Below are 20,210 nucleotides of genomic sequence, written 5' to 3'. Positions count from 1 at the left end.
TACAATACCTGCTATGGTTACTATTGTATGCTTCTAAATGATATACCACATGTTTGGCACAGGATAGTTGCTAATCTAGAAATGAATAGTATAATTAACTTGATAAAGGAATCATAATTGTACAATGGGTCAATTGCCTTTTTCGCAAAATGTGTCAAGTTACGTCCACTTATACAGCCTTGCATAATCCTTGGAGTCATTTATTTCTGGTTCATGACGGGTAAGTCTAGCTGAGTACCTTCTCGTACTTAGGGTTTATTTTCCCATTGTTGCAGATGGCACTGTGTATCATGGTTATTGCAAGAGTTGCTTCTATCCCGCTGTGGATGAGGAGTAAGCCTTGGGCATGCTCCTTTAGTAATTCCTATCTTTGCTTTTGCGGACCGTGATTTGGCTTGGCACTGTATCAAACTATGTTAGAAACTTTATCTTCGAACTTATTTGCTTCCGCTTTATTTATCAAACTCGGTTTGTAATAACTTTTATTCGTACTCTGATGATGAAAAGTATCTGTGAACTTTATGTAATATGTGGCATGTATGTTGAATCCTGTACGATCTTGGTTGTTGTAAATCGTTTATCGAGACCCATCGTGGTACTCGACGGACTACCGGTTTATATGGGTCCAAGTATGACAGTGCGACCGCTTACGAGCTGCCATTATACTTGTATTCTTATAAATTGGTCGGTTCTGCGACAACAACCTAGTACAAGTAATGCTAGGAGATGTAGGCATATAATAGGTGGCTACTTAAAACAAGTGACAAGTTAATAAATACCAACAAGCATTTCTGGCGCCGTTGCTGTGGAAGGTAAATAGGCAAAGGAAGTTTTGATAAACTTATACTTATTGATGTGATCAAAATAACCATTAACCTCTACTCAAGCAGAGTTACCCTTGTTTTGTCTACTTATGTATCTTATGCAAGGTAATGTATGACTAGTTTTGATCTTCCAACAAACTACGTTGACAATCCAGAAGCATTACTCAAGAGAACTAAGGCTAAATTCAAGAAAGTTTTAGCTTTAGAGTCGAAAGAACCATATAAGGCGAAGCTTAACACTAGAATTTGAAGCCATGGCTAACAAGACTCTCCATGAATTCTCTACTCCAACTATAGCCAACATTCGAACTAGACCAATAGTCAATGTTGGAGACAATGGATTTGAGTTCTAGCCAGCTCTCATAAACAAGGTGCAAGCAAGCGAGTTTTGTGAAAAGACACATGAAGATGCGAGTGCACATCTCCAACACTTCCTGGAGATTTGTAGCACTTTCACCATCAAAGGAGTAACCCAAGAGGCCATACTACTTTGCCTCTTCCCATTCTCACTCTTGGGGAAGGCAAAGCAATGGTTCTATGCCAACAAAGATAGAAATACTACATGGGATAACTACTCCACTGCCTTCCTGGCAAAATTCTTTCCCACAAGCAAGACCAATGCTCTGCATGGGAGAATCTCAACCTTTTAGCAACAACATGATGAATCAGTCCCTGAGGCATGGGAATGCTTCCAAGATTACATTGTGAAATGTCCTCATCATGGGATGGAGAATTGGCTACTCCTATAGACTTTCTGCCATGAGTTGACCAACAGTACCTGTGAGACTATGGATGCTGCTGCTGGAGGTGCATTCCTATCACTCACCATACCAGCTGCAATAGCTCTTGTGGAGAGATGGCCTCCAACCAAGGTTGGAATAAAGAACGTCTTTAGGCCTACAAGAGAGGTGGAGGTATGCATCAACTCAAGGAAGTAGACATGTTGTCTGTCAAAATAGATCTGCTAATGAAGAAGCTCAAAGATCGAGCCAATGAGAAGCAAGAAGTCATGCACATTCATGATTCCCGCATGACGTGTGAAGAATGTGGAAACACTAGCCATTCAGGGAACAACTGCCCTAAGACCCATGAGGATGTGAACTTCATCAATAACAACAACTATCATCCTCAACAAAATCAAGGATGGAATCAGCAACAGAGGCCGAACTACCAAGGTAACTATCAAGGTAATAATTTTAATAATTTCAATCAACCACTCTTGAGAGAATTAATTGCTAGGCCAATCCAAACTTATGGAGGGATTATCTAGATAGGTAGCTACCAATGATAAAATTCTAGAGAGCATAAATAATAGAATGGAAAGCTTTGCTTCTGCCATTAAAAACCAGCATAGCTTTAATAAAATGGTAGAATCATAAATAGCTTAGCTGACAGCTGTTATTCCTCCATCCGATAAAGGTAAGATTCTAGGGCAACCGGAAGATCTAGAAACTACAAATCTTGTCAATATTCACAATGCAGCTTACTATTACACGGAGCCATCGATGGAAAGGTGGATAGACTATACCTTGCTAGAAAAGAAGACAGATCCTAGGAAGACCTATCATACCCATTGCCATTGGACCTCACATTTTTCAAGAAGCTATCTGAGACTTTGAAACAAGTGTCGACATCATGCCTAAGGTAATCTATGATCAAATTAATGGAGATACTTTGTTGTACACAAATATACATTTGCTAGCTTGCAGATTAGTCACTCTGCTACCCTAAGGGAGTTCTTGAAGATGCCATTGTTTGAGTGGGGCAATCATATATTCTTGTATACTTTGTGGTTTTGCAAATAGGTGGAGATGTAAGGGTACCCATTATCTTAGGCCGACCTTTCCTAAGCACTGCAAAAGCCATCATCTACACGGACAGTGCCAAGATATGCTTCACAATCAAGGATAGAAAGGAGTTCTCTTTCAAGAATCGTATCTTGCAATCTCTTGGACATCCATAGACACCGTACCTACCCAAAGAGACAACAATGACCAAGAAGAACAATAGGATAAGGAGGAAGAACAAAGCTAGGCAACCACAATGAGAATCAGTCAACATGATTAACACACTCCGATTAGAGTACGACCACCTCCTTGCTTCACCATTCCTTGCTAAGAAGGATGATCCAGACGTACCCACGATAGAGTGTACCATTGGATAAAGAATATTCCACAAGACCTTCTATGACATTAGATCAGGGTGTTAATATAATGTCCAAGGTAACGTATGAATATTTATTTGGTGATGAACCTTTGTTCCCTACATATATACAATTACAGATGGCAGACCAATCAATTCGATTTTTGGAAGGAATGGCAGAAGATGTCATGGTAAGAATACATGATCAGTTTGCCCCTGTCGACTTCATGGTTCTAGTACATGGGTGAGGAAAAAGATGATACACCTATCATATTGGGAAGACCGTTCCTCAACATCACCAACGCGATCATCTACGTCAGGATCTGGACAAGTCCACTTTCAATTCCCTAGGAGAGAAGCTACGCTGTTATTTTAATAGTTTACCACTTATGAGCAGTCGAAGAAGTCCCGCTCTAGGTGGATACGTCGATCATCCAGAAATCAAAAGAATCAACTCTCAAAGAATGAATGGGAGGAAGATGAACAACCTGAAGAAGTTGTGAAAGATGAACCCACTCCACCAAGGTTAAGTCCACAGACAAAGCAGGTGTGGAAAGAAAAGGTGACAACATCAGAGTCACCATCATAAGAGGTGTAACCATCAAGGTCTCCATCCCTAGGACCAACTGATGCACCCAAGGAATGAACAAGATAGGAGAAAGTCCTGTCCAGAGGACTTAAAAATCCGAACCCTCGCCAGGAGGTAACATCGGTAGTTATCCATATTTACTTTCTAGCATTACATGAATTCTTTTCACTTTAGCATATTTACTTTTCTGCATTAGCATTGCATTTAGAAAAGAAAAATAATTTTTTTATCATTGCATCATAAATCTTAAGCCCCATGTGAATAAATCTATGGTGTAAATACCTGTGGGAATATTCACTATGGTGACATAAAAATTTAAAAATATCATGCATACATATTTTTTCTGTCCTGCATATCATAAATAAGAAAAATCAAAAAAGATATTAGAAAGACATCTTGCTAAAATTATGTCAATACAAAAATATTTCTAAACCTTAGGAATGACTAATCTCTGGATGGCTGACCGCTAACCCCTTTATCCTAATTCGTTCCACGAGTTTTGGTATTCTTGTTGATATTTTGTTAGATCAAGAGCAAATTCAACCGGTTGTCTTCATCTCATTCCATCCCTAGGATGAGAGAGACATCTTGTAACACCCTAAAATTTGCTCCTTTTGAAATAGATGTAAATTGAGGTAATTTTGAATTTTTGTGCTCATGAAAACATAGGGAAATAATAATTTTTCATTAAATTAAAATTCATCATAAGGAGTAGCAACATGGATGTGCATACAAGCCGCTAGCATTTGATCTATTGTAATGAGTGGTTGAATCCAAAATTCCAAATCAATTTAAAATGCTTTTGAAATTGGCTTTGAAGTAAAAGAAAAGAAAATTAGAAAATAAAAGCATTTAAAAAGTTATAAAATTTTATTGTTGAAAACTTACCAAAATTGCTCATTTTTATTGAAAAGTATATTTGAAATAATATTTAAATTTGGTCTTGATTACAAGGTTCAAATGAATTCAAAACCCATTTGAAAAAGTATTAGGAAAAATAATTTAGAAAAAAAGAGCAAGCCCTTGCCTTCTAGCCCACGGTTTGCTTAGCCCGGCCTACGTCTATTCCTCTCCTATGGCCCGCTCTCTCCTCCTCTTCCTTAGCTCTTCCCATGCAGGCCCACTCCCTTCCCTTCTTTCTGCTGAGGCTTTGGCCCATGCAGGCGCATAGGCCCACTGCGCGAAGCCGCGCACCCATTTCCCTCTCACAGCGTCACTGCACCATGGCCCCAAGCCTCCTCTATTGCTGACAGGTGGGGTCCCCCATCAGATTCATCATTCTCTCCTCAGACTGCTCCACCACCACCACTGGATTCTGTCGCCGCTAAGATTCCTCGCCATGACGTGCGCCCCAAGCCGCGCTGGCTTCATAAATAGCGGATGCACACGCATCGCAGCCCCTACCCATGACCCTAGCATGCCTAGCCACCCTCGCTCAAGTTTGTCGCATGCCACAACCCAAGCTCGCCACCGCCGCATGTGATTCCGCCGCTGCCATGCCCCACCGTGGATCAGAGCCGCCTTCTAGTCTTCATCGCGAGGTAATGAAGCTCCTGGTGCCTTATCTTGTTCTCTCTCGCTTCCTGTCGGTTGCGCAGTCGCCGCTGAATCATTACCTACCGCCAAATCGAAGTGCCACGTCGCCACCGAGCCATCGTAGCCGCTCTTAACCCTTCTAGTCAAGTTCGGCTCGAACTCCTCTTGCTTCTCGTGCCTTTCCCGTGTCCAACAGTGGTCGGAATCAGCCTAAACCGATCACGCCGGCAAGGTGCTCTATTTTCTGGCCATGGCGCCGCCGTCGGCTATAGCGTCGGCCACTCCTATCCCCTCCCCAAATGCTCCCGGTCATCCATCTAGAGATCTATGGCCCAGATTAGACGATACCCTTTCGCTGGTATTTTTATTAAAGAGCCCCTCTGCTTTCAGATATTTGCGCCCGCCGTCCCTGGTTTCTTTCAAAAGGACCCCTATGCTTTTCTATTATCAAACCCGTGTCCATTGCGTATTCCATAGATTATGCCTTCTTCTTTTAAAAGCGTATTTTGTTCGGTTGACTTCAAAAATATGTTTTCAGATATTTACAGTTTTGCCACTAGATTTATTTAGGCTATAACGTTGTTGTTTGAACTCCGAATTTGACCCGTTCAAATTGCGTTAGGTTCATATTTACGTTGTCTACATGCTCATACTACTATTAAGTATGTTTTCAACTTTTAAATTTCGTGGTTAGATTTAATCTATTATTTTATTAAAGGAAATCTTGTTTAAATCATATCTTCTATGTTTTAGCTCTGATTTGACCTATTCAAGTTGCGCTAGATTCATTGCAATGAGATCTACGCTGTTGGTAATAATATTTATCATGTCACTATTTATAGAATTTCATGGGTTAACTCCTAACTTGAATAATAATTATTTTATATAAGCTTTTATATAGTTAAAACACATGAAGCTTATAGTTTTATATTTTCTCTTATGAGTAGATCTTTCGGTAGCCGTTTCTTTCAAACCATAGCTTCGATTAGCATGCCTCTCATGACTGTGTGTTTGTAGCGATGCATAGAATCGTGTTTTAAACTCTTTTACTTATTTTTTCTGTGACTGGTGTATTGTTCTAATGTAGATGTAATTATATGCTATGCATGTATGTGTATGGATGTTTGTGTGGTGTTCTACAATTACGTTCAGTCGGTGAGATATACGTGGTGATCAAGAAGAAGAAGAAGTAGGACGTTGAAGATTAAAGCTTACCGAAGGATCGGTGTTTTAAGGCAAGTATAGCATGGGATCATCCTTGTTTCCTATCAACTTTAATACATTTAATTCATATTGCATGTGTCACCTTGATAGGGATTCTCTAGAATTGAACTTATACCTTGTCTCCTATGGGATATGCATTGGGTAGTATGATGCTAGTGCTCAATTAAAGACCATGATCTTGTAACTTGACTAATGGTATATGCAATAAACACTAAAAGATGCTTTTTAGCAACATGGAACCTAGGGGGCTAGAGCATTGGGCTATTTTTATGTTGCTCTAGATTCCTCTCCCTAAGGACTTAAATGTAAGTGATCATTCAGGGACTTATAGTATATCTATGAGGGCTACATAGCTCTAGCTTTAGCTCAATATGAGGACATTTTCTAGCTTGTTAGTGGTTACCTTTATTGGCATAAGAATGGCTTGACAAATCAGGGTATAGTGCGGCCTCTGTCCCCTTGTGTATAGGCTGCGCATCATTGTGCCATCGGGAAGGGGGGCTCTACATCTATTTGCTGAGTGAATCTAATGGCCTTAACTTATTAGATGAACCTTTGAAAGGCTTCATAGTGAACCCTGCCGACCTTCCTTGGAAGTGGGTCAAGAGATTAGCTACCTCGGGTGAAAGGGTAAATCACGACTCATAGTGAAAGTGTACAACCTCTGCAGAGTGTAAAACTAGTATATCAGTCATGCCCACGGTCACGAGCGACCTTGGAACCCTTACAGAATAGATGATGAACACTAATGATACTGATGATGAAGATGCTCACTAATGATTACTGTTTATGCTATTCATTATTCATGTTTACCTGATCATGTGTTTATATGGGCTTAGTGAATAAACTTGTTGCTACTCAATTGCTAAAATCATGACCCATTAAAAATTAATCGCAGTTGAACCAGTGTTAGCCTTTTGAGCCTCATGAACCCCATATTATATTTGTTGAGTATGACATGTACTTATGCTTGCTTTATTTTTCAATTATTTGGATAAAAATCCCGAATGGTACTAGATCGCTAGAGTTGAGGAATTAGGCTTGTGATCAACCAGTCAGTTGTCCCTATGGAATTGAAGTCTTCACCCGAAGATCAGAGTGTCTTTCCACTATTTGCTGTCTAAGGTTATATCCTTTATACTAAGTACGCTACGTATTGAGCATTGTATTTCAATATTACCCTTATTTGTAGCTATATGTGAGATTTGACTTCCTGGGCTCACATATGGTGTGTATCTGGTTTTGTTCTTAAAACCGGGTGCTACACATCTGCTGTCAAATTTGCTCTGAAAAGGATCACTCAACTTCAATATTTGACCAGCGCCAACATCCAGCTTAGGGGAAAGGCATCTCCCATATATCTAGCTAAGTATTTCTTTCTCTTTTGTTTTATTATTTCGAAGTCATAAAAAGATGCATAACAAACTAAAAGAAAAATAAAAATTTATATTTGTATTAGCTATATAATAGTAAGGTGTGATTTTAAAAATGAAAATAAAACCAAATAAAAAGTATGTGTCTAGTTTTCTATTTTTAATAGCTAAATAAATGAACTCTAAAGATAATCTTTTACAATGGAAATGATGAATAGTTGCTCTATCGTAATTCTTTTCAAGTACCTAGTTTTCAGCCTTGAATTCTCCCAAGTTTTGGATATGACTATTTTGATATAAGAATCTACTCTGAACTTGAAACTCATTGGTAGCGTATGCTTAATCTAAGCCTAGGTAATTAACGGATATGATATGAGAAGGTCTAAGCTACTGTTTATCTTATTCCAAGTGATACTAAAGTTTTGGAGATTTATCTTTTGAAAAATATAAAAATCTTACATGATGAGCTCCTATATGACAAAGCTTGAATTCCTACGAAAGCCATATATGATATTTAGACTAGGAAAACTTCCACATATATGCTGCTTGTTTTGCATTGAGTTTAGTCAAGCATTGTTGACCCTTATGAGAGATTTGTCATGCTCTTAAAATCAAGATCACGTACACACCACCCAAAATTTTTTACTCCTACACTAGGGAGAAAACACCAAAAATATTGTTAAAAGTATATCCACCAAATAAATGCTCCAAGTTCTTATTGCTATCTCTCAAAAGTTTTGTTGCAGAAAAGGGACATGGGGCTATGCAAAAGTTATTCATAAAAAAAGAGAAAAAAAGAGATGAGAAAAAATGGACAAGTGTCTAAGATATTGAAAACAATGGATACTCAGATGCTCGCCTAAAAAAAAGAAGAAAAGATGAATAAGATAGCCCATGTTTTCTTGCAAAGTTGTTTCCAAGTTTCAAACGAGAGATATGTTTTCAAGGCGCATAGTAGAAATAGGTTAGCCACCATATATATCTACCACATACATCCACACACATGCACATCTTGATTTGATTATATAACTCAACCCTCTTAGGATCTGAGGTTCAACTTTAGAATATATGTATCGCAAGTATGCTCTTTTATGCTTTCTCTACTCCTATGAGCTCCACATAAGCTTTAGTTCTAGGAAGAAAGAAAGGCATAACATGACTATTGCCTTGGTGAGAATTCACAAATACCACATATATTGAGAGACTTGAGAGTGTCATATAAAGGAAGCTCTGAGTTTTATTTTAGAACCTATAAAAACTCTAGAATAATGGTTGAGCAAAGAACTTGAGACATAGTGCTTGACTTGATCGTTCTGTCTTTCAATTGCTCAAGACCCAAGTGAAGGCTGAGAAGCCCCATGGTTGAGGGTAATATGGGTAAGTTTAAAAGTCAGATCGGTTCATTCAAATTCGGAGGAGAATTCTTGTTTGAGCGCATGTGTACTTTTGAGGAGTGAAAGCATCGACGCAACTCCTAATCCATTTACTGAGTTTAACTTTGCTAAGGGACTAGCAAAGGTTAAGCTTGGGGGAGTTTGTTGACGGTAGTTAACAACCATTATAAACTGGCAATATAGCATGCATAAGGGCATAAATATAATCACCAACGAAGGTCTAGGGGTTTAAACTAACAAATTCTATGTGTTTTAGTGAATATATATTTTCTACAGGGTTTATCTAGAAAACCGTCAAGGTGGACCTAGATGTCAGAGTTAATTGCGCTTATCCACCACGAAATGGACAATAGAAGGTTCCAGAAGACTCAAGAGGACTCTGCACCGAGGCAAAGAGGCAGAGACTGCTAGGTGGGGTGGGCCTGGCCCCACCTACAGGCCGCTCGGCCCCTAGGGCCCACTGTCAGCCTCCATATCGCAATGTCGATTCTCCACCAGTCTCCTAGGTTGCATCTATGCTGTCCTTTAAGTCAGTTTGATCCAAGGGCTCATGATAGATGCTTTGGCCTATATATACCAGCCCCTGCCACCCCAGGCATATTTGATAAGTCATTTGAGAAGATAGAAACCCTAATTATCCTTAGAGCTCCATCAAATCTAAGGCATAGCTAGTTAGGTTAGGTCTAGAGGGAGGCAAGCAGGCTTCGCTTGGATCCCTAATCTTGTCAAGAGCATGGTTTGGTATAATCTTTGTACCCCTCTCTTTTGTATCTCCATTACTTTTATATGCTAGCTACAATTGTTATGACAATATTAGTATTCATCTCATTCATGTTCTTCATTATAATGTTCATGGTCTACTTTGATTATATGCTTAGTATAGTTGGATTATCATCATGTTCATGCATAAGTTCGTTTAGCGCTCACTCTAAGGTACATGGGTGAATGGTCAACATTGTGTAAGCATGATGCTTATATGTTGTTTACTTGTGGATAAACTCTATATTCTGGGTCATGTGGTAGATTGTGGATGTGACACTCCTATTGAGTCCTTTGTAGTCAACTCCCGAATATAGGCTTGCAAGTAGGATACGATTACAACAGAAGGCAAGCTTTGTTCTTAATCTTCCTTAGTAATATCCCTTATGTGTAGGTATGAAGATGATCTTAGCAATGACTACTAGGTATAATTGCACTAATCAATGTATGCTTTGACTTGTAATTAAGAATGACTTACGAATTATTCCTTTAATATTCTAACTGATCATGCTAATGCCATAGTAAGGAGTACTCTGAGTGATTTATCATTATCACTGATCAATACTTATCATTTATATATATTATCCTATGACTTACCCCTGTTATGAGTAGAATATTGGTTATGGTTTACTTATCCATCAATAGTATAAGTTATCAATACTTGTCCATGCTAGACCTTCCCTATGGTAAAAATATAAATAACGATACCTAGAATACTATCGGGTGAAGTGTTACAATGGTATATTTGTAGGGTTATGAGGATGCTACTGCTAGCCGAAAAACAAAAAAAATTCGACCTCATAAACTAGGATCTACTGCTAGTTATAGATCATGAGATTACCACTAGATGCGCAGGTGCAGCGGAAGCGACTCGATGTAGTCGTACGTGTCGTAGCAGTGCCATGCAGTTGCTAAGGTCGTCCGTACAGTCCGCCCCCTTCGTGCGGTTCATCCTTGTGCTCTAGATGCAGCAACTCCGAGGTATCCACACGTACAGGGAGGAAGCGTCGCGCCTTTGGACTGCTAGGTTCGCGAGGAGCAGCAGGCACAGGCGTAGGATGGGTGGCGGCGGCTGCCAAGATGGCATAGGATCCCTAGCCCTGTTGCCCACCCCACTTATTTATATGCATCCCTAATGAGCTCCCGAGTTGGAGGCCCATTAGTAACCCTAAGCCTTGTCTAACTCGGATCCAATCCAAATTAGGCTTCTAGCCCCTTAAGCGTGCGACCCTATGGGTTCACGCACACATAGACATGGCCCGAGTACTCCTACTCGGACCATTAGTTGATAGCAGCCTCTAGCAAGGCATGTCAACTCCTATGCATACTGCAAAGATCATATCAGATGAACCACCACAAAACCACATACTTGTTATTCCCTTGCCTCATGATATTTGGTCCAACTCATAGGTTAACACTTAACCCAAGCACGGCCATGCATTTCTTGATCTAATCATTAGAGTGATCCAGTGATATCTCTCTCATATAGAGAGGGGCAAATTCCTTCTTGATTGTCTATGTCTCATAGCATGTTTCCCGACAAACCCGAAAAACCACCTTTATAACTACCCTATTATGGAGTAGCATTTGATAGTCCCTGAGTAGGTCATTTCACATCTTGAATACATACAACAATCTTAGGTCTAAGGACATAACGTACATGATGTGAATAGAGATAATAACAACATCTCACGTTGGGTCAGTCCTAGCCCCATGTCATACATGTGTCCACATTATTAGTTTGACATCTCTATGTCTATGACTTGTGAAACAAAGTCATCAACTAATAATGTGCTGATCCATTATTCATGTGTGTCCTCACACAAACTCTGATCTGGGACAACATTAGAATAACCAACAAGTAAAAGAGTTTCACAAACAATTTAAATAATTGCTAATCGATACAGGTTGTCTTTAATGGAAATTCAATGAACTCATAATATATCATGGATACAAGGCAATATAATCATCTCTATGATTATCTCTAGGGCATACTCCCAACAATCTCCCACTTGCACTAGAGTTAATCTCGAAGATATCTAATACCCATAGCTCTCATGTGCGCCTCATGCTTAGGCTGTGGAAGAACCTTTGTCAAAGGATCTGCAACATTCAAATATGTGTGTATCTTGCACATCTTAATCTCATCTCGTCTAACAAACTCTCAAATGAGGTGAAATTTCTGCAGTACATGTTTGTTCTTTTGGTGATTCCTTGGCTCCTTAGCCTGTGCAATTGCCCCATTGTTGTCACAATGTAGATTCAATGGGCTAGATGCATTTGGAAACACATCAAGTTCAATGAGAAACCTCCTCATCCAAACACCTTCCTTTGTAGCTCCAGAAGCTACAATGTACTCAGCCTCTGATGTAGAATCGGTCACTGTCTCCTGCTTGGAACTTTTCCAACTTACAGCACCACCATTTATTGTGAACACAAAACCTGATTGAGATTGTGAATCATTCGTGTCAGTTTGGAAGCTAGCATCGGTGTAACCATTTACAATGAGCTCCTCCTCACCTCCATAGATTAGGAACACATCTTTAGTCCTTCTCAAGTACTTAAGAATGTTTTTAACAAGTGTCCAGTGACTCTCTCCTAGATCAGCTTGGTACCTGCTCGCAACACTTAGAGCATATGAGACATTTGGGTGAGTACATATCATGGCGTACATGATGGAACCAACTACCAAGGCGTATGGAACCTTACTCATGCGCTTCTGCTCATCAGTAGTCAAAGGACACTATTTATCGCTAAAGCGCATGCCATGTGACATAGGCAAGAACCCTTTCTTGGACTGTTCCATGTTGAATCATTTCAACACCTTGTCAATGTACGTATCTTGGCTTAATCCTATAAGCCTCTTTGATCTATCTCTATAGATCTTGATGCCCAAAATGTAAGCTGCTTCTCCTAAATCCTTCATAGAAAAAATATTATTCAGTGAAGTCTTTACAGATTGCAATATAGGAATGTCATTCCCAATCAATAATATGTCATCCACATACAAGATCAGAAATACAATAGCGCTCCCACTTTCCTTCTTGTAAACACAAGGTTCTTCTTCATTCTGACGGAAGCCAAACCCTTTGACCACTTCATCAAAATGAATGTTCCAACTCCGAGATGCTTGCTTTAACCCATAAATGAATTTCTAAAGCTTGCAAATTTTTCCAACATTGTTTGGATCAACAAAACCTTCGGGACGTATCATATACACGTCCTCATCCAAATTTCCATTTAGAAAGGCTATTTTAACATCCATCTGCCATATCTCATAATCGAAATAAGCAGCTATTGCTAGAATGATCCGGATAGATTTAAGCATCGCTACCGGCGAGAAAGTCTCGTCGTAGTCAATTCCTTGAACTTACCGAAAACCCTTTGCAACAAGTCGAGCTTTATAGATGTGAACATTTCCATCCATATCCTTTTTCTTTTTATAGATCCATTTGCACTCTATGGGTCTAACCCCATCAGGCGGGTCAACCAAGTTCCAAACTTGATTGTTTCCCATGGAATCTATCTCGGATCTCATGGCACTTTGCCATTTCTCAGAATCTGGGTCCATCATTGCTTTCGCATAAGTCGCAGGTTCGTCATCATCTAACAATAACAAATCCCCATGCAACTCATGGATTCTTGCTGACCTTCATGGTTGTGGCAGTGTTTCTATTGCCATGGGTATCTCAACTTGTTCTGCTACATTAGCATCACTCGTAGAGTCCTTCCCAACTGGCTCATCTTGAACTTCTTCAAGATACACCTTCTATCCACTTTTCTCTCTTTTGAGAAACTCTTTCTCTAAGAAAACACCGTTCTGAGCAACAAACACTTTGCCCTCTGATCAGTTGTAGAAGTAATACCCTAAAGTTTCCTTCGGATATCCCACGAAAAAGCATTTGTCTGACTTGGGTGTTAGTTTATCTATCATAAGTCATTTGACATAAACTTCACAACCCCAAATTTTTAGAAAAGACAAACTGGGACTCTTACCAGTCCACATCTCATGTGGTGTCTTAACTATAGACTTAGACGGTACCCTATTCAATGTGAAAACGGTTGTTTCTAGAGTGTATCCCCAAAATGATAATGGTAGGTCTGACTGGCTCATCATAGACCGAACCATGTCCAACAAAGTCCGATTACATTGCTCGGACACGCCATTTCTCTAAGGCATTCCAGGTGGCATAAGCTATGGGACAATTTTGCAACTCTTTAGATGATTGCTAAACTCGTGGCTCAAATATTTACCTCCACGATTAGATCGCAAAGCCTTAATTTTCTAGCCACATTGATTCTCTACTTCACTCTGAAACTCCTTGAACTTTTCAAATGTCTTAGACTTATGTCTCATTAAGTAGACATAGCCATATCTACTAAAATCATCCGTGAAGGTTATGAAGTATTGGAATCCGCCTCTTGCTGTTGTACTCATTGGTCCGCACACATCAGTATGTTTGAGTTCTAGCAAGTCTACCGCCCTCTCAGGAAAACCTGTGAAGGGCATCTTGGTCATCTTGCCTAGCAGGCAAGCCTCATATGTCTCGTATGATTCAAAATCAAATGAAGTTAAAAGCCCATTAGAATGGAGCCTCTTCATGTGATTCTCACTTATATGACCTAAATGACAATGCCACATATAGGTAGGACTTAACTCATTAAGCTGAGGCTTTTTAGCACTTATATTATAGATAGGAGCATCTTCAAGATTTAAAATAAATAACCCATTCACAATGGATGCAGAAGCCACAAACATGCCATTTTTAGAGCTCACACAACCATTGTCTTTACTCGCAAATGAATAACCATCCTTCATCAAACATGAAGGTGACACAATGTTTTGACTTAAACTAGGAACAAAATAACAATTATTCAACTCCATAATAAATCCTGACAGGAGGTGGAGTTGCATCATCCCGATGTTCAACGCAGCAACTCTTGCATTATTGCCCATGCAGAAATCAACTTCTCCCTTTTCCACACTTCTACTTCTTATCATTCCCTGCATCGTATTGCAAATATGAGCAACCGATCTGGTATCAAATACCCAAGAATTAATATAAGAATTAGCAAGGAAAATGTTCGTAACATAAACAACAAGTGTACAAGCTACGGGAGTACCTTTACTGTCGCGATCCTTTATGGATTCTAGGTATAGCTTGCAGTTTCTCTTCTAATGACCTTTCCCATGACAATGAAAGCACTCAGCATCAGCAGGTGGTTCAGCCTTGGGCGCAGGTGGGTTTGGCTTAGAGATCTCATCTTTAGCCTTGCCCTTTTTCTTCTTCCAAGAATTGCCCTTCTTCTTAAACTTAGGCTTGTTTTGGACCGCCATCACATGGCTACTGCCAGCACCTTTCTTGATATCAGCCTCTGTTGTTTTAAGCATGCCACATAATTCATTCAAGCCCTTCTCTGCCCCATGCATATGGTAGTTTGCGACGAAATTTCCATAGCTGGGCGGAAGAGACACGAGAATAAAATTAGTAGCTAATTCAGGGCCAATTGGGAAGCCCAGCTTCTCCAACCTCTGAGTGTAACCAACCATTTTGATCACATGTGGCCCAACTGTTGCGCCCTCTGCTAGCTTGGTTTCAGCAAAAGCCTTTGAGACATTGAACCTTTCAGTCCTGGCTTGAGTCTGGAACATATCATTGAGCTCCACGATCATATCGTATGCTGCATGGTTATTGTCAAACTGCAACTGCATATCTGGTTCCATACAAGCAAGCATAAGGCAACTCACTTCAAGATCAGCATCACATGCTCTCTTGTAAGCATTTTTCTCTACAGCGGGTGCATTATCAGCAGGCTCTTCTGGTAATGGGGTGTCTAGAATTTCTTCCTTTTTCTTAGCCCTGAGAACAATTCTCAGGTTGCGGATCCAATCCACATAGTTTGTTCCATTCAACTTATCTTTCTCAAGAACTGAACACAAAGTAAATGGTTGATTGCTAGGCGCCATTTATCTACAACAAAAGTAATGCAAAATACTAAGACAATGTATCCAAGACAGAGTAAACAATATTAGACCTTTAACAGAATCTACTCCCACTAAAATCAATATCCCTCTCTTGAAACTTAGTGATTCAAGACCCACAACTAACAAGTCTACTAGTGAGCTTTAGCATCACCGCTAGAAGACATGGTAGATTAGTAAGCAACTCTTTGCTAATCATATCACATATGACTCTTGTTGTTGGGTAGCATCTCTATGCTTTGGTGCCCAACTACTCATGCTCCAAGGTCCCTAACCGTTAGGATGACCTTCTCCAAGTAACCAACCCTTCTGCTGTAAGTATCCGATACGAACCTATCTAGTCAAGGAAAACCAGTGGCACCCTAATTTCATAGACCCACCACCAATTGTACAAGACACATGACAGTGCAAGATTTGGGGAAGCATTTTAACTTAAACATTGCCGAGGGATCGTTCTACTTCACCATCACATGTAGACAAAAACATTATCGCATGTGAAAGTAGAACATAGTAAGAACGACATTAACACAAATATGACATGGTATAGCCCATTGTTCCTTTGGGGATCTCCATCTCCATCGAACTGTTCCTCATGATGATCTCCATCTCCTTGATCCATGTATGCCATCCTTTAGTGATGAGTCCACCAAGACTAGCTGTCACTAATGCAAGACAGTGAAGAAAATTACATAGTCGTGGATAGGATCATCACAGTTTGGCACGTAGGCCATTACATCAAATTGATAATATCTTTGTGGCTCTAGACATATTGTCATACTCACGACATGCAAGCCATGAATTAATTACATACATGCATCACATACACATAAGGGCTATACCAGTCATAAATTCCTACAAAACAGAGTTAACCGATTCTGACGTCTAATCTTAAAACGCTAAAAACACCATCTTCCCAGCCATTTTTCACAAATCTAATTTTAGCGAAACCGCCAAAGGCGGTGAGAATCGGATGTAAATTTTTTTCTCTACAATTTTTGTTTAGAGTTTGTCTCAATCCGAGGTCGTATGCAAAAGTTATGGCTGTTTTACTGAACAACACTTTTTCTTGCACCCCGGCGCCCGGCAGTAGATCCAATCTATCACCGTTGCGCATCACATGCACTCGGCACTTGACCTAGGTTCGATTCGATCAATCTGATTGATCTCCATCTTGTTATGACTGGATTTACATGTATCACTTAAGTCGGATGGTGGAATTCTGACCGGTACGAGTAGATCGTTACAAGACCAACAAAGTAAAATCATGAACCATGATCAGAGACTCATCTACAACTGCGCATATCTCCATACGCACTCATCTGAACCTATAACAACGTAGTAACCTTCTCTGATACCACTGTAGGGTTATGAGTATGCTATGCTAGCCGAAAAACAAAAAAATCGACCTCATAAACCAGGATCTACTGCTAGTTATAGATCATAGGATTACCACTAGACGTGCAGGTGCAGCGGAAGCGACTCGATGTAGTCGTACATTTTGTAGCAGTGTCGTGCAGTTGCAAGGTTGTCTGTATGTCCGTCCCCTTCGTGCGGTTCATCCTTGTGCTCCAGATGCAGCAACTCCGAGGTATCCACATGTACAGGGAGGAAGCGTCATGCCTTCGGACTGCTAGGAACGCGAGGAGCAGTAGGCGCGGGCATAGGATGGGCGGCGGCGGCTGCCAAAATGGCATGGATCCCTAGCCCCATTGCCCACCCCACTTATTTATAGGCATCCCTAATGAGCTCCCAAGTTGGAGGCCAATTAGTAACCCTAAGCCTTGTCTAACTCGGATCCAATCCGAATTAGGCTTCTAGCCCCTTAAGCGTGTGACCCTATGGGTTCACGCACACATAGACATGGCCCGAGTACTCCTACTCGGCCATTAGTTGATAGCGGCCTCTAGCAAGGCATGTCAACTCCTATGCGTACGCAAAGATCATATCAGACGAACCACCACAAAACCACATACTTGTTATTCCCTTGCCTCATGATATTTGGTCCAACTCATAGGTTAACACTTAACCCAAGCACGGCCATGCATTTCTTGATCTAATCATTAGAGTGATCCAGTGATATCTCTCTCATATAGAGGGGCAAATTCCTTCTTGATTGTCTATGTCTCATAGCATGTTTCCCGACAAACCCAAAAAAACACCTTTATAACTACCATGTTATGGAGTAGCATTTGATAGTCCTTGAGTAGGTCGTTTCACATCTTGAATACATACAACAATCTCAGGTCTAAGGACATAACGTACATGATGTGAATAGAGATAATAACAACATCTCACGTTGGGTCAGTCCAGCCCCATGTCATACATGTGCCCACATTATTAGTTTGACATCTCCATGTCTATGACTTGTGAAACATAGTCATCAACTAATAATGTGCTGATCCATTATTCATGTGTGTCCTCACATGAACTCTGACCAGGGACAACATTAGAATAACCATATAAGTAAAAGAGTTTCACAAACAATTCACATAATTGCTAATCGATATAGGTTGTCTTTAATGGAAATTCAATGAACTCACAATATATCATGGATACAAGGCAATAATCATCTCTATGATTATCTCTAGGGCATACTCCCAACAATATTATATGTGCGCTTGTAGATCCTTTTCATTCATATATTTATATATTCTTTCTACATGAAATAATAAAGAACTACTTAGTATTATTCTAGTAGTAATACTAGATAAAACCAATAAGCATCTCTGGCACCATCATTAGGGATGACAACCTAGTACAAGTAATGCTAGGAGATGTAGCATCCAATAGGTGGCTACTTAAAACAAGTGACAAGTTAATAAATACCAATAGCGTGATGACACCATATGACAAAGGGTAGATGACTCGTGATGGTCCTTCCCTTTTTGCTTGAAGTTTTCCTTGTTCGGCTAGTCTCGCAGCTCGAGCTGTTAATGAGTTTCTTGTCTCCTAGATTGCACTCTTTTTTTCTCATCCTTTTGTCATGCCATCTTCTTATTCTTTAATCTTTTAACACCTTGTTAGACCTTCTGCCTCACTCATTATTTTATGCCTGCAAAGGATTAGTGGATAACATATACCCTAAGAAATATACAATTTTGAAACAAGGGTTGTTTGTCTAGAATTTTGTAGTTTCCCTAATTCTTCCATTCGTGATAAATGAGCTGTGTCTTCTTTGCGCAATGTTATCATGTGCCTTGCTTCATCTATGATTTGAATTGTTCTCAAAAGATACAGTGTCTACTAAAGCATACTATCAGCTCAGAAATCAACCTAGACACCATGTCTAATTTGATTTAGGAAGGTATTTTAACCTAAGCACCACACTTAATTTAAAAGCATTTGGAAGTAAAATTAGTGCACCTTTTGGTTCAAGAATCAAAGTAGACATCCTGTCTATTTTAATTCAATAAAATATTTTAAACTAAGCACCATGCCTAATTTGAAAGGTGTATGAAAATACTTCAAAACCTAATCATATTCTATAGCAAACAAAGGTAACATGAAAGCATTATAGAGATTTATTCAATTGGAGATAAAGAGCATGATTGTTATTTAGTAAATTAAGCATGGCTTAAAGGTATAGACAACCAAGACTAGCAACATGGCATAAGATATTTTTTAGTTCATCCCCCACACTTGAATTTTGCAGAAAAATCAAGTTTGGATGGATGTGATTAAATGTTGCATGATAATTGGTTGGACATACCTTACACCGTCATCCTTCATTCTTTTTGCTTCAAACCTGGAATGGTTAGTGACACAAATATCCGAAGAAATAATTTCACAATTATATCTCTATGCTCATTTTACAAGGGCATCATAGCAAAAAGTGAAAGCTCATGTTATCTCCCGAAAGTGCTTGTTTTTAGGACAGAAGCTTGTCCTTGAGAAACCTTTGAATTGCGCTTTTAATTGGTGAAGTGGTTTTCCCTCCAACACCTACCTTTGTGTACCTATCCCAAGATTCACACAATCAAGATCTGCAATATTTATGATAAACATATGCATCTACAACCACGCTTTCAAAATCTTTATGAATAGAAAGTATGAGGGGGTTGAAGATCTCATGTGTGGCAATGTTAGAGAGCCCAATTGATTCAGGAGATTTTTCATGCGAGCATGAATTTAATGAGGTGGTGTTTATGAAGTACCTCCTATGCTTGTTGATATCATCTTCCCTTTCAAGCTCCAAGGGTGATTCTTCATGATTGTCTATAGGCGAAAGCATTGTCTCCATCACTCCATGCCTATGACATTCATTGGATATTTTATTCTCTAAGATTTCCCATGGATTGGTGACTCTCTGATTGATCTTGACTAAGGCCTCCTCCAAACTTGGGTGCATCATGTTTATTAAGGAGATTGATTTAAGCTCACTGTTTG

General features: G+C 39.7%; 1 protein-coding gene and 1 non-coding gene across 2 annotated transcripts; both read right to left on the bottom strand.

Moving 5' to 3' along the window:
- Nucleotides 1-1,442: 1,442 nt before the first annotated feature.
- On the bottom strand, nucleotides 1,443-1,551 carry LOC136478634 (small nucleolar RNA R71). The gene has a single exon (XR_010764354.1). It is a non-coding gene; the product is annotated as a small nucleolar RNA R71 (small nucleolar RNA).
- Nucleotides 1,552-15,017: 13,466 nt separating this feature from the next.
- On the bottom strand, nucleotides 15,018-15,578 carry LOC136478527 (uncharacterized). The gene has a single exon (XM_066476995.1). The coding sequence runs from the start codon at nucleotides 15,576-15,578 to the stop codon at nucleotides 15,018-15,020; it is 561 nt and encodes a 186-aa protein (XP_066333092.1).
- Between the last annotated feature and the right edge of the window lie 4,632 nt (nucleotides 15,579-20,210).

The sequence above is a fragment of the Miscanthus floridulus genome, chromosome 8 (genome assembly GCF_019320115.1).
Source record: "Miscanthus floridulus cultivar M001 chromosome 8, ASM1932011v1, whole genome shotgun sequence".
Taxonomy (NCBI): Eukaryota; Viridiplantae; Streptophyta; class Magnoliopsida; order Poales; family Poaceae; genus Miscanthus; species Miscanthus floridulus.
The sequence above is the reverse complement of the archived record's forward strand: the minus strand, read 5'-3'. Positions and strand labels throughout refer to the sequence as shown.